We start from the raw sequence: 15,829 nt of genomic DNA on the forward strand, positions 1-15,829 counted from the left end.
CTGCGGCATGTGGAAGTGTGCTCACGGCTGCAACACATGGAAGTGCACTCATCTCTGCGACACGTGGAAGTGCACTCATCCCTGCAACATGTGGAAGTGAGCTCACCGCTGCAACACTTGGAAGTGCGTTCATCCCAGCGACACGTGAAAGTGCACTCATCCCAGCGACACGTGGAAGTGCACTCATCCTTGCGACATGTGGAAATGCACTCATCCCTGCGACACATAGAAGAGCACTCATCTCTGCGACACATGGAAGTGCACTCATCTCTGTGACACGTGGAGGTGCACTCATCTCTGTGACACGTGGAAGTGCGCTCACCCCTGCGACACATGGAAGTGTGCTCACCCTTGCGACACCTGGAAGTGTGCTCACCCTTGTGACACGTGGAAGTGCGCACACCCCTGCGACACGTGGAAGTGCGCTCACCCCTGCGACATGTGGAAGTGTGCTCACCCCAGAGACATGTGGAAGCGCGCTGATCCCTGCAACATGTAGAAGTGTGTTCATCCAGTGGCGGCTCCTATGCTATAGCGATACATGGAAGTGCACTCATCCCTGAGACACGTGGAAACACACTCACCCCCGGGACACGTGGAAGTGTACTCATCCCTGCCACACATAGAAGTATCTCATCCCTGCGACACGTGGAAGTGCGCTCACCCCTGAGACACGTGGAAGTGTGCTCACCCTTGTGACACGTGAAAGTGTGCTCACCCTTGTGACACGTGGAAGTGCGCTCACCCCTGCGACATGTGGAAGTGTGCTCACCCCAGAGACATGTGGAAGCCCGCTGATCCCTGCAACATGTAGAAGTGTGTTCATCCAGTGGCGGCTCCTATGCTATAGCGATACATGGAAGTGCACTCATCCCTGAGACACGTGGAAACGCACTCACCCCCGGGACACGTGGAAGTGTACTCATCCCTGCCACACATAGAAGTATCTCATCCCTGCGACACGTGGAAGTGCGCTCACCCCTGCGACACGTGGAAGTGTGCTCACCCTTGCGACACCTGGAAGTGTGCTCACCCTTGTGACACGTGGAATTGCGCTCACCCCTGCGACACGTGGAAGTGTGCTCACCCTTGCGACACCTGGAAGTGTGCTCACCCTTGTGACACGTGGAAGTGCGCTCACCCCTGCGACACGTGGAAGTGTGCTCACCCCAGAGACACGTGGAAGCGCGCTGATCCCTGCAACATGTAGAAGTGTGTTCATCCAGTGGCGGCTCCTATGCTATAGCGATACATGGAAGTGCACTCATCCCTGAGACACGTGGAAACGCACTCACCCCCGGGACACATGGAAGTGTACTCATCCCTGCCACACATAGAAGTATCTCATCCCTGCGACACGTGGAAGTGCACTCATCCCTGCGACACGTGAAAGAGCAATCATCCCTGCAACACGCAGAAGTCTGCTGATCCCTGCGACACATGGAACTGTGCTCACCCCTGCGACATGTAGAAGTGCGCTTATCTCTGCGATACGTGGAAGTGCCCTAATCCCTGCAACACATGGAAGCGCACTCATCCCTGCGACACGTGGTAGGGGGCTCACGCCTGCAACACATGGAAGTGCACTCTCCCTGCGACACGTGGAAGCGTCCTCCGTGGGTGGGTTGTGGCACTGCTAAGAACACTGGACAGGGTCACCTTCCACAAGGTTCACACCTGTGAACCTGCTTTCTAGCGGTTACTTCTCACTGCTAGGGGTGGCTTCCTCTTTTAACGTGTTCCTGAAGTGAAGCCTTCTATTCTATTCTATTCTCCTGGAGTCCTGCTCAGGGACCGTCTCACTCTACACACGCGTCCTTTCCCAGAATTCTCTGCCACACAGAAGTGGACCGCACGGCCTACTCAGCCATTCACTGAGGTGGGGGTCCTTGTATCTGGACATTCCTGAAGACACTCTAACCCCCCCCCCCAGCTTTTTGATGTCACCGAAACACCCACTAACCACCCAGTCTCTCTCAGGGCAGAAAGGGCGCCTGACACATTCACATGCCCAGCAGAGGGCGCCATCCACCTGCTTCATTTTCATTAAAAAAAAAATAATAAGTGGCATGTGCCACCACGTGAAGTCACACTGTATAACAAAAGTGATTACTATCACACTCAGTAATACTCAATGAAAGGCTAAGCTGTCCCTCTGGGTTTTCACCTTGTGGCCGGAGGCTGCACACATATTAGCAGCAGGGAGTGCTTGACTCGTGAGTTATTTTACAAGCATATTCCAACAATGCGCTATAGAAAGTGAAGTGTGGGTTAATTCAGTGCACGTGACCATGCCTTCTCTTTATGTGTAGTCCGTGTGAAAATGTTTTTTTTCTTTTTTTTAAACTCAGGGTGCACTATGGACGGAAGCGGAAATGACCAAGTTTGGACTGTAATGCAGAGTTATGAGCAATGAAAAATCGCAATAAAGTAAGGAAATGCTGAAAGGCGTCTAAGGTAAGAAACCCACACCAGGGCTTCTACCCCAGCCAAAACCCCACAGCACTACTTATACCTCAGCTACAAACCCACAGCAGTGCTTTTACCTCAGCTAGAACCCCAGAGCAGTGCTTCTACCTCAGCTAGAACCCCACAGCAGTGCTTCTACCTCACCTTGAACCCCACAGCCATGCGTCTATCTCACCTAGAACCCCACAGCACTGCTTCTACCTCAGCTACAACCCCACAGCACCTCTTCTACCTCACCTAGAACCCCACAGCCATGTTTCTAGCTCACCTAGAACCCCACAGCACTGCTTCTACCTCAGCTACAACCCCACAGCACCTCTTCTACCTCACCTAGAACCCCACTGCTGTGCTTCTGTGTCACCTAGAACTCCCACAGCACTGCTTCTATCTCAGCTAGAACCCACAGCAGTGCTTCTACCTCAGTTACAATCCAACAGCAGTGCTTCTACCTCACCTAGAACCCCACAGTCGTGCTTTTACCTCAGCTAGAACCCCACAGCACTGCTTCTACCTTAGCTAGAACCCCACAGTCGTGCTTCTACCTAAGCTAGAACCCCACAGTCGTGCTTCTACCTCAGCAAGAACCCCACAGCAGTGCTTTTACCTTAGCTAGAACTCCACAGTCGTGCTTCTACCTCAGCTAGAACCCCACAGCACTGCTTCTACCTCAGCTTCAACCCCACAGCGCTGTTTCTACCTTAGCTAGAACCCCACAGCCGTGCTTCTGCATCAGCTACAACCCCACAGTTGTGCTTCTGTGCTTCTACCTCAGCTAGAACCCCACAGCTGTGCTTCTGTGCTTCTACCTCAGCTAGAACCCCACAGCTGTGCTTCTACCTCAGCTAGAACCCCACATCACTGCTTCTACCTCAGCTTCAACCCCACAGCACTGCTTCTACCTTAGCTAGAACCCCACAGCAGTGCGTCTAAACCCCACAGCAGTGCTTCTACCTCAGCCAAGCAAAGGGCACTAATAACTGCTTCCAAATACTATGATGCTGACTTGTAAACAACGCCATGGTATGGTATATCGGTAACATTTATGTAGTGCTCAAACACCAAGGGCCTCTTGACGCTAGACTACACCAATAGGTAACTAGGTAAAGCAAACACCAGGGAGTAAGACTGACCCCAGCTTCCCCGCCGCTGCCGCCGTTGGGATGGTCCTCAGCTCCAGGAGGCTGTTGGTGTCTTCATTGAAGAAGTCCTCGGGGAGGTTGGCCTCAGCCTGGGAATAAAACACCAAACAAAGCACATGAAGTAGGAATGGTGACGTGGGAGCCAAGCACCCCCACGCCCGCTAAGTATTCTGAATAATCGGGTTTGCTCATTCACGTTGAGAGATATGGTTTTGGTCTTTGGGTCATGGATATGTGAGTATCTGCTAGAAGAATTTGTAATGGTTCTTAGTGAGTCTTGTCAAATGAGTGATGTTAAACGTACATTATTGGTGCATCACTGGGGAGGGCAGATAAAGGCATGACACTAACCAACCATCAGAGGGAGGTCATTTATAGCACAGCCACAATACTCCCAGGGCATCTCACAGCATCTAACAGCTACATTACATAGCAGTGCGATATCCCACGTGCATCTCAGTCGCATAAATGTACATTACCTTATCAATAGCATGACAGGGCAAATATATGCTACGTGCAGTGTTCTTAATTAATTAGGCTGGTCGGGCAGACAGTTCTCTCCCGCACATTTCTAACCAACCGGGACACACCCTCTGATTGCAGTGGGTAGGTGGTAAAGGCCCTCAGATGCCCCTGGGTCGGGTTTGAATAGGCATCAGAGCCCAGTCGTCATATAGTTGATCTTCACATTAAATAGTGTTCCGGGTCCAAATCTTTTAGAACCATTAGAAGGAAAAGACCCTATCATAGGAACACTGTACGAACCTAGGCATCATTCTGGACAACGAGCTAACCATGACGACTCAGGTCAACTCTGTCTCCTCCCCCTTCTTCCTCACCTCTGCATGCTTTGTGAGATATTCAAATGGCTACCCCAAAACTCCAGATGCCCCATCACCAGGCCCTCATCTCCAGATGACTGGACTACGGCAACATTCTCTATGCATGGATCGCTGCTCACCTCCTTCGACAACTAAAGACCATACAGAACGCTGCAGCTAGACACATCCAGGATCTCCCTAGATGGACCTACATCACCCCCTACCTCAGGGAACTCCACTGGATCCTTGTAAAGAAAAGATGCCACTTCATGGTCCTGACCCGTCCATATAAGCGCCTACACAACTGCAGACCCCCCTACTTGAACCACCGCCTGAACTTCCATCAGCCCACCAGACATCTCCGCTCCGCATCCCTTTCTCTAACCCTCACCTCCCGCATCCGACATAGCAGCTGTGGAGGTCGCTCCTTCTCCTACCTAGCAGCGAAGACTTGGAATGAGCTACCCTTTCTTCTATGGACCTCCCCATCTCTTCCAGAGTTCCGAAACTCCCTGAAGGCCTAGCTATTTGGCTAATCGCTGGACCCTGCCAGCGCCTGAATACCATCATGGGTGACAAGTAGCACCCTACAGATCTACTGATTGATTGACTGATCATACAATGCAGGATCCCCAGCAGCCTATTTCTTGTCTGAGGCCATTTTGTGACACCAAAGGAGTATATGGAGAACACTAATGAACCATAGGCCCTGGGCCTAACTACAAGGAGTGCAGTGTTCCAAAGGAGTAGTTCCTCTCCGACATGCCACAAAAGGATCAGGAACTCTAGAAACATAACCACAAATTACTTATAAGCTTGATATGGAACATATATTGAGTAGAGGACTTTAACTGAGCTCAGGCATTCTCTCACATAGACAGCATGAGTACAGTGATGCTGCCAAGATGCTCCTCTGAGACAGGAAACCTCACAGATACAGATAATCCTAGCTGCAAATATTTATTTCTATTGTACGGGTGATCTAGGACCAATCAAACCTTTAATTCAGGGACAAAATGAAACTGTCACTCTCAAACTTAAAGTCCCACAAATGATGTTTTGCAAAGGCCAGAAGGCACAGTATCACCTGGATAAAATCTGTTCCTCCGTCTGAACATGGTGCCATCACATAGATGCAAGGAATCCAGAGCCCCTCAGTATCATCCTCCTGTGAGTCAACTATAGAGATGGAAGAATTCAAGGTACTCCACATGATCTACTGGGCTTTCCCTGCAATAAATCATCCATTATATTCCATCAAGAAGCCCTCGAGCTCCATCTGTAGTTCCTGGAACTTCCAGGGACTATGAAAACACACAAAGAGACAGAAAGTCGATCGCAGTCAGCTGCGAAGTGCCATCTCCTTGTGCAATGGAAGCATCAAAGATACAGCAAAGCTCTGAAATGACTTGGAAACCTAAGTAACTCTGCACCGCTTTTTCAATCAATTTCTGTTCATTGACAGCGCAAAGAGGCGTAGTGGGTGTGAGTGAGCTCAACACTTGGTTGCACTTTAGTACCCCTAGCACAGTCCTTCGTACCCTGTTCTAAGGCAGTGGAAGAAAAGAAAGCAACAGGGTTGTAAAGTCCTGTTTACTTTCTAGAATAATGATCTACAAGAGACTATTGTGAAGCACCCTAAGCGATGCAGAACAGCATTCCTATTTCTGAAAATAGTGAAAGTAATAACAGTTGCCCTTTTAATATAAACACCTCAATTTTTGCACAGTTGCATTACCGCCCTCCTCTGAAGTCCAAGGAAAATATGCTTTTTTGAGCCTGGAGGAGTGATTTGGGCAATAGGAGTTGCTGGTGGTTTACAACTGCCCACCAGAAGCCTGATGCTCAATCTTAGGCTGCATGCAGTCTTTTAGCTTTTGGTTGTTAAATGATAGGTGTTTTATCAACTCCCAGAGGCTATGGTCTTACCTCAAAGAAGTCCTCAGTCTTCTTCAGGAGGTGTTTGAGTTCGGTGAGTTCCAGAAAATTCTGCTTCAGTTGTTGCTGGTTCTGATTCACCTCCTGCAATTCACTGTCCAGCTTTTCCAGAACAGTCTGTTTAGGGGAATAAAAACAGTGTCAAAATTATTACTTGGCCATCACATTTGTACTCACTTGACATTGAAGAAGAGTTCTTTGTGTTCTGGTGTAGAGGACTTCTCTTAGTCAGTGACTAGTCTGAACATGGAAATAAAATCGCCGGACCTCTGAAGAAGTGGCCTTCTATTCTAAAAAGATAGAAGGGTCCTATATATTTGAAGTAGGTTACATAGATCCAGTTGGTAAGAAGTTCTGATTTGCTACCATCTCAGACTGAATAGGAGAAGATCCTGGAGCCTTTGAGAAAATTAAATTCCCTTAACCTGGCCAGAATTGGATACCACTGGAAGCATACTGAATGGGTATGGGTTTCTTTACATTGTGATATGTTACGATGATAGAAGAGGATTTGAGCCATTGTCAGTAGTTAGACTAATCAAAAGTGGTTCCCATATTCACTTAAGAGCTGGACAAGATTGACTGCAGTCACCACTTAGTCAATAACTTTTCCAGTGCCCTAATAGAAAGTCAGGGGCTATTGACATACCAGCACTCAGCGATACCCCATTAACCTACGACAAACCTCAAAGCTCTACGTCTCACCAAGCCTGCTACTGAATATCTAAATAAAACTACTGCATGGCATCCTTGCAGGCAACGTCAATGCCACCAAGTCCTTCAACAGTTGAACAGTGCAACAATGATGGACGCTGCACATCTCCACAACATGGGATTATCCATTAGAATCTGGATAATAGTAAATTTCATAAGTCCGAAAGGCATCAATTCAAAACTATTATTGATTGCTTCCAAGCAACAGCCAAAGCCTTCCTTCGGCCTATCATGGGCAATCAATCACCATCAAGGGACATAAATTCCCTAGGTCCTATAAACCTAAACTCATATGGTAACGTTGATAATGGATACCCACATCAAGAGGGTGCAATTAGAACGCAGCTACACATAGGTAATAAGATGCAGTTTTTCTGTGTGAATCCTTCATTGGCATGTGAGGAGGCAACACAGTCTGAGTACGGCTCAACAATCACAACATCTTACTCAAGAGTCTATTGATGAACTTTTTCATTTGACTGCTGAAGTTCCAAAACAGCATAGTTTAACTCCTCTAAACAAAGAGAATCCACATCACCCCACTCCAGAACATAATCTCTCACTTCCAGCCCAGGCTTGCAAAGCCCTGAAAGTTCTCATTGATACAACTTTTACAGGCACATAGCCACAATAAATTAAAGGCTGATTATCTTTACGCCAATACAAAATTAAAATGAGGTATATCCTCCAAATCAAACAGATTCACCACTTCTCCAAGTTCACTACAGGTACCTACTCAATCCAATACTTATCTGCTGCCATCTCAAGTGCAGTCTATTAGTCTTTTCCATCCATCTGATCAGTCTACACCAAACACATCAATACTTAATTAAACCCCAATAACAGAGCATCCAAATCAGACTGTGGATGTCAAAACTTGAAAGAAACTGGGTTACCTTATGGTTCTAATTATTATATGTATACACATAAAATAAGGCAACACAATGGATTAGACCAGGAACAATACATAAGATATTGGCAAACTAACAAGCCCTCATAAGGTATGTGCCTGAGGAGTCGCAGTGAGAAACCTAAAGATGAAGAACCTACAATAACCACTTAGCAATTGCGTAATGTGTCCCCTGCTTTGAGAAAAGGACAGTGTTCGAGACTAGAAAGAGTGTCCATATCCACCCATCTCTTGTGTGGGGCACCTCTAACACCTACCTCCAAGTCGATCATGTCACGGGGAAGAGGAGTCTGCGGGTAAGTGGCAGGTTGATAAATCGTGATCTTGTCATTCTCCAGCTCAGTCTCAAGAAAACCTGAAAAAAAAAGAAACCTTAATGTACTCATTGAAAAAGAGAAAGATACCTTACCCAGACCAAGAAGTGATATAGTGATGACAGAGAATTTTGGGAAGAGGTAGTTATAAGAAACAGTTATAAAAGGAGACAATTGTGCAGGATGGGTAGAAACTGGGATAACGCAGGGAGGTGGAGAGCGAGGGGCAGTGAAGGAAAGAAGTCAAGAATGACAGAAACACTATATTAAAAACTGTAAAAGAAAGAAACATTAGTCAAATACACAGATTGAGAGATGCAGTTAGAACTGTTTTGGGGGAAGATGATGGTCATGCTCTTATGAAGATTCCTGTTTCAGGTGGTGGGGATAGGATTGGAGAGCGGGAACAATGGTGGAAATTTGTGAACTCACGTAGGATTCTCTCCATGGCTTCACATCTGCGGACCTCGTTGACGAACCTCCGCTGAAAGCTGTTGACATTCACATTCAGCTGAAGGAGGTAAAATAACTTGTTAGGGCAGAGCAGGAGAACTTGGATCTCCTTAACCATTCGCCATTGGAGATCAAGAGACACCTTCACCTTGCATACATTATGAATATCAGCAGACAAGGGCAATGGGACAAAATCATACAACAATAAATTATTCATTTAATTTAGTAAATATTGAGACTGCTGGAGGAGATTGATAATTGCATGCCTCTATTACATTCTGAATGAATTCAGACCAATCTACATTTGTTGACCTGCTTTAATGTACCTGTCATATTTAGTGCTGTTTCAACTTTTGTGATGTGTAATTCATATGTATGTTTGCATGCATGCATCTGTCATTTGTACAGCACGAACCAAGCCAAAGGCAGCAAAGCACTCTACAGGGTCAAAGGCAAGGATACAGTAACCAAGTAATTTGAGTGGTAGCTGGTCTGTGGACTGTTACTGCATCATGTAGTGTGGCTCTTTCGTGAACTGGAGAAGGGTTGTGTGGTCTTGATTGATGCAGGGATGTTGTTTCATATGCTGGATGAATAGATGTAAAAGGCATATTTCCTTTTTTTCCCTTTTAACACTTCTTTGTATCCAGTCTGATTGTGTGTTGGCTGTGCGCATGCCAAGAGCTACAGGACACAGGGAACTTGTCAGCCAGATTGGGGTTGAGGGGAGCTGGTCTTTTGTTCAGAATTACATTTTGTAAGATTTTTAATGCAATTAAATGTATGCTTTAGGAACTGTTTTCTAATGTACGACTGGACTGTAATTGTAATGATTTTCTTAAACGAAATAAAAAATATCTAAGTCAGCCTGGATGATTACTGACACTTCAATACTAAATGCACAAAAATAACCAAAGAGCCCCCTCTTTCTGGGTCTGAATTGGCTCCTCAGGCACACCACTAAGATCCATCACCAAGGGTGGCAAGTATACCTGTATATACTGTAAGCATACCCATAGCAGGTCCCATTATGTTGAGTTGTGCTACACTGTACAGTATATATTCTCTCCACGCAAACTAATCATTGACAACATTTGCATGCTATTCATTAATGCATAAATAGATGGCTAGCTAAATGCACGCAGCATTGATGTTTAAAGGGCGCATTTTATAAATGCAAAAACTGGATCCATGACAAAGGCAAACAGTAGAGTGAGCTAGGCAGGTAACCTTACCTACCACATCACAGGGAGCACCTTAAAGACACAGGATGATTCAGAAATGTTTGGATGACAGGGTGACGACTAGTGAAATCACTACCAAATCAATTCAAATGATACGAGGAAACACCAATGACACATGTCCATTTCACAAGAACCACAGAATGTAACATACCAGTGTGGCTGCACAGTGTGTATGATGCCATATTTTATGACAGTTTTACTTAATAATATTACATTTTGGTAATCCAGTTTGGGTCTTGTATAGGGAAAGGGCGGTTAGTTAATATGACAAAATTCCACATTTGTGCATTGAATTTGCAGCAAAACATTTGGGGCCTCATTTACAAGGCCCTAGCGACACACTGGGCTACCAGAGTGTCATTTTGTTTTATGCTAAGCTGGAGCAAAGTCACCCTGCATGGCTTTTCATGGCCTTGTAAATATGGACCCCTTTCACGCGTAACACTGCACGGAAGGGGTGTTCAATGGGTGTTGCTGTGGGTGTTTCCACGCAACACCCATGGAAACAGAAGGAATCAGATGCATTCCCAGATTTACAAGTCTGGGAATGCATCAGATTCCTACGTGTGCTGTATTCTACAGCGCACATAGAAACATGAAAACGCTCTTAATGATTATATTTGTGCAGGAAGGTGTTTCTTCCTGCACATAAACAATCATCCCTGCAATGCAGGCACCCTTGCACTATAGTTAAAGGGTTCCTGCATTGGTGCTCAGCAGCAATTTGTGAGCCAGGTACAGTGGACAAGGAAAGGAATGCGTCATATCTTATAGATACAGCGCATTCCTGCCTTTTTGTTTTGACACAAGGCGGCGCAGAAAAATGGCTTGCGGCGCTGCCCTGCGCCAAAACTTAGTAATGAATGTCCTCTTCAGCAGCAATCATTTTATTTTAGAATTTATAGAGAAGTTCCTTCTCCTCTTCAACATGGAAGACTCTTTGATACTCACGTCTCTGAACTGCACGAGGCCCAGCTCCCCGAGCTCTGCAATGCAGGCGTATCCTGCCTCCACCTGCAGAAAGAGCTGTGTGAGGCACATCTCCTCGCTACGAAACATGGACGCCATCTTTAGCAGCCGGAAGCCACAGCAGCGGCAGCAGTCAGCCGGGACACTATAAGATTCAGGATCCTATCTGGACTCACTCCACTGCTGCAGCGAAGGAATCAGAAAGAATGTTAATAAAGCATCTTGTAATGTATAAACCTTTTTGGTTAACTGGAGATGACAATGACAGAATAAAAGCTAAGGGAAACTCATAGAGCTGCGACACAGCAAAATAAGAGGAAGGCAGACAGGACATTTAAGTAACTACTGAAAGAAATATAGACAAATGTAAACATAGTAATCTACAGTGAAGGAGTGCAAAGTAGGAGTGGGCAGAATGTTTTCTTTCACCCGCAGAATTGGTGGAATTTACCAATTCCGCTTTACTCTTCTAACGTGAAGTTCCAGACAAATTCTGCCAATCTCCACATGGAGGAATTTTTTCCCACAAGGCTCCAGAAATGCAAGCGAGATTTAGAGTCACCTAGCATGAATTTCTAACGCAGGCAGTCGCAAGCAGTCACGGTCAGAGCGCTGCTTACTTGAGTAGATTTGCTGCTGCTTGAGCAGATTTTCTAGTCAAGCGGCAGCAAAAACATCTCAAATGGCCGCTGCTCTTGCGCAGCTCATGGTGGCGCTAAATTGCAGCGTGACATACATATTTTCCACCTGTTGGTGGAACTCCACAGAATCTTGTGGCGTTTTTATGTCACTCTGTGGGATTCTGCAGAGTGAAACTTCGTGAGTCCTGCCCACCCCTAATGCAAAGAGAAGACAGATGAATGGAGAGACAAAGAGATGTTCACCTCAACAGAAGGTATTCTATGTGCTGTGTTTTGTACAATGCTCTTCACTTCACTACATTTACAGTATAGTGTGAACTGCTCAAGCCTTGCTCATAAGAAGCCATGTTTTCAGAAGTCTGTGAAAAAGAAGTCAGTTTGTGATTAGACCTAGTTGGGCTGGGCGAGCATTCCACACGGAGCCACTAGGGATAAGAAAGAATGGCCACCAATTTGACTTGTCGTTGGCGAGACACAGGTACCAAGTTGACATTTCTAGGACAGTACCTGCACGGGGAGCCTGTATAGTGCCGGCTAAAAGCAGGGCCCTCTACTAGCTGCTGACTATTGTGTTCAAAGAGGTTTATGGTTCCCTGAACTACTTCAATGACATTATCTGCTACACTTCCGCTAGAATCCTGTGTTGCTCACAACAGACCTTAATGGTGGCACCTAACCACTGTGTGCGGCCTCTAGATACCAGTCTCTTCACTGCCTAGGTCTTCTTTACTGGAACACCCTGCCCCGTGACATCCGTGCCGATCACTAGAAAGCCCTGCGTCTTGTAATCCACGCCCATCACTGGAACACCCTGCATCGTGACATCCATGCCCATCACTGGAACACCCTGCATCCTGACATCCGTGCCCATTACTGGAACACCCTGCATCCTGACATCCGTGCCCATCACTGGAACGCCCCACCTCCTGACATCCATGCCTATCACTGGAACGCCCCGCCTCCTGACATCCATGCCCATCACTGGAATGACCTGCCCCTGACATCCGTGCCCATCACTGGAACGCCCTGCCTCTTGACATCCATGCCCATCACTGGCACACCCTACCTCCTGACATCCATGCCCATCACTGGAATGACCTGCCCCCTGACATCCGTGCCCATCACTGGAACGCCCTGCCTCTTGACACCCATGCCCATCACTGGAACACCCCACCTCCTGACATCCTTGCTCATCACTGGAATTACCTGCCCCCTGACATCCGTGCCAGGCCCTCACTTAACTAGCTTAAAACCAGTCTAAAGGGACATCTTAAGGCACTGGAGGAGAAGAGCACACAAAGACACACATCGCATCCAAAATGTAACGTCCATCTTGTGGACATACCATGAAACTCATGTGCTGTATAGTGTAGCTAGTTATCTTTCATAAAACAACATCTATATACAAATGCGTCAGTCAGCTTCTCCGGTTGACATTAAATACCCTGACTACCGCCCCTGCTATGTACCGTTTCTGCCCTTATGTAAGGCATTTAACTTTGAAATGTAAATATGCTTGTCTAATAAAAACAAATTAAATAAAAAGGAGATAGATGTGTTTATTTTGCAGAAATGTGGCAGAATTTACCATTAAAAAAATTTGCATGTTTTTAACTTTCATTACATGGACTATTTTTGGGAGTAGGTAATTGCATTCCCTAAATTAAAATTTCGGGGTATGGCCAACAAGATGGCCAATTAATATCATTTACTGCAAGCTCCGCTAGCTCGCAACTGATCTTGCACATTACCTGCCCTTATCATGCCATCCTGCCAGGATCATGACACCCCTAGACATGGGGGGCTCCGGTGGAGGCAAGGGCACCTGCTTTTCCCCGGTTAGAGATGCCGCTGAAATGGGCCCGGCCCTTGAAAAGTTGGCGGCAGACAGCTGGTGTAACAAAAAGAGACGCAAGGTGAGGTGAAGGTGGTTTCAGCTGTGGCCAATGGGGTGACCTGGTTCTGTTTAGGGGCCCAGCCTGCTGCCTACGCCAGAGCTGGTGCTGCGGTGAGCAGCGTGCGGACTAGTGCAGCTGGGGGAAAGAGGAGCCTGGGAGCCAGATCCCAGGCGACTCCGAGGCAGGAGAGTGTGCCGATACTGTCGGCGGGTGCCTGCGGAGCAGCGGCTTGGTACGTACCTGGGTCAGGAAGGAGTTCTTCTTCCCTACTCCTCCACATCCGACAGGGGGGCCGGCAGTGTCGAGGGAGGCTGGGTGGAGGGTCGATGGCTCCCCTCTCAGTGTCAGCACTTTGCGGTTTCAAGGCACTAACGATGGAACCAATGTGACACGGCTGGAGGCTCGGACGAAGTGGTCCATGAAAGGCCCTAGAAACTATTAAGGGGCAGAGGACGGTACTGGAGACTGTGGCCTCTACCCTTGGACATTTGCCTTGCAGCTCTCATTCATCACTACCCAGTGCAATTACAGCCTGCCAAGGACAAAGATCCCAAATCCCCCAAACAGAGGAAAATGGACCGCTACACAAGGGCAATGACTGCACAAGCCGGAGCAGAGGTTGACACACCGGCTATGCCGGACAACACTGTACTCCTGATGGCAATCCAGTCCTCCCAGGAGTCTTTAGAGGGATGAATTGGAGTTGTGAACTCAGAGGTTTCTCTCCTGTGGCAAGGCCTCTGAAATGTATCTGAGAGGGTTACAACAGCAGAGACCAGAATATCTGAAGTAGAGGACACTGTCCAGAATCTTCTAAATGAAGTGACTGAGCCCCGGACTGTGATGAAAGAGACTGTCTGGTGGACGGAAGATGCAGAAAATTGCATGAGAAGAAATCATCTGCGCTTCGTGAGCTCTCCCGAGGGTGTAGAGGGGTCTAAAATGGGCACCTTCCTGGACAGTTGCCTGAGGGCCTCTCCCCTGTTTAACCAGTTTTCATCCTGCTTTGGCATAGAACGAGCGCATCAGGCTTTAAGCGCAAAACCACCTCCGGGATCAATGATAGCCAGATTCCTCAACTTTCTGGACAGGGATATGATATTTAGGAAAGTCCGCTGCACGGGAGAAATCTGGCATGAAAACTCTAAAATAATGGTATTTCTGGATTACACAAGAGAGGTGCAGAGGCAGTGAACACTTTTGACTCTGTCAAAACGAAACTGCGCACCCTCCAGCTACAATATATATTGTTGTTTCCGGTGAAGCTCAAGGTCCTCTATGAGGGCAAGTCACTGTTCTTCCACTCACCCAAGGAGGACTGGACCTGGCTAGAGGAATGCCCACCTCAGAGGAAGGATGGAGAGGGACGCTCTGGCCTGCATGCTTCTCAGGGGTGGGGGGGGTGGCACTTAAGACCTATTGGCTTAGGAGTAAATGTCCATCTCACTCCCTTGCGCAGTGGTGCAGGGATGCATCGCAGAAAGCCCAACAACAAGAACAAAAACCCAGGAACTTTTTGGAAGTGGACAGTGAACTAAATTCAGTCTTCAAAAAACCTAAACATGACCGAACACAAGTTGGTGTCTCCTCGGACATCGCGTATGGGGGCGTGTCTTCAGACGCCGATAGTGTACATCCTTTAGTGGCTGAAATAGCGAACTTGGATCACAAGCAAACGGGTAGTGCTTCTCCCGCGAGTGCTATGGACCCAGGGCAGGAAGGAACTGGCAGCTGAAGGGCGATGGTGAGCCATGGGGGATGGGCAGAGAGTGGCTAGATCTTCTACTTTCTCTCCTCCCTAGACTCTCAGAGTCGACTAGGAGTTTCCTTTCCGAATCGTTTTAGTTGTTTTTTTCTGTTTGTTATTGTAATCATTGAGGGCTAGTGATCATAGGTGGATGGAGAGCTACAGACCTCTCATTTGCTCTTCACCCATGGTATGGATCAGGTAATGTGGTGCAGTGATGGGAGGAGACTATAGGGGGTAGGGAGACAGTTACGGGAGGCGAGGGGGGGTGTTGAGTTTTGTTGTTATTTGTTTTGATGTTCACTGAGGCACACGGTCAGAATTATAGTTCGGCAGACCTATAGACAGACACCCAGGGCCATGCCCAAGGCATCATATAGGATGGCAAAATCAAGTATGTCTGTAGATCCACTCCTTAAGATACTAACTTGGAATGTAAATGGTCTTGGCAACAAAATAAAGAGGGGACTGGTGGAACAATACATTAAACAGCTGTAGCTATTGTCGATTCCTGGGGAGGGGAGCATACACACATGCAGGGTTCGCGAGTGGGGCCAGAGGGGTGGCTACAC

The 15,829-nt window shown here is 47.2% G+C and overlaps 1 protein-coding gene across 1 annotated transcript in view; it reads right to left on the reverse strand.

The window, feature by feature from the left end:
• The window catches only part of LOC138287520 (V-type proton ATPase 116 kDa subunit a 4-like), a 237,330-nt gene that overhangs the window by 193,432 nt on the left and 28,069 nt on the right, over positions 1 to 15,829 (reverse strand). The window contains exons 2-6 of the mRNA XM_069227986.1: positions 10,954 to 11,154; positions 8,738 to 8,816; positions 8,249 to 8,346; positions 6,359 to 6,484; positions 3,600 to 3,697 (exon numbers count right to left, since the gene is read on the reverse strand). Of these exons, the coding sequence (XP_069084087.1) occupies positions 3,600 to 3,697; positions 6,359 to 6,484; positions 8,249 to 8,346; positions 8,738 to 8,816; positions 10,954 to 11,070 (518 nt within the window). The 5' untranslated portion in view covers positions 11,071 to 11,154. The remainder of the gene's footprint in view (positions 1 to 3,599; positions 3,698 to 6,358; positions 6,485 to 8,248; positions 8,347 to 8,737; positions 8,817 to 10,953; positions 11,155 to 15,829) is intronic.

This window comes from Pleurodeles waltl, chromosome 4_1, assembly GCF_031143425.1.
Source record: "Pleurodeles waltl isolate 20211129_DDA chromosome 4_1, aPleWal1.hap1.20221129, whole genome shotgun sequence".
NCBI classification, from domain to species: Eukaryota; Metazoa; Chordata; class Amphibia; order Caudata; family Salamandridae; genus Pleurodeles; species Pleurodeles waltl.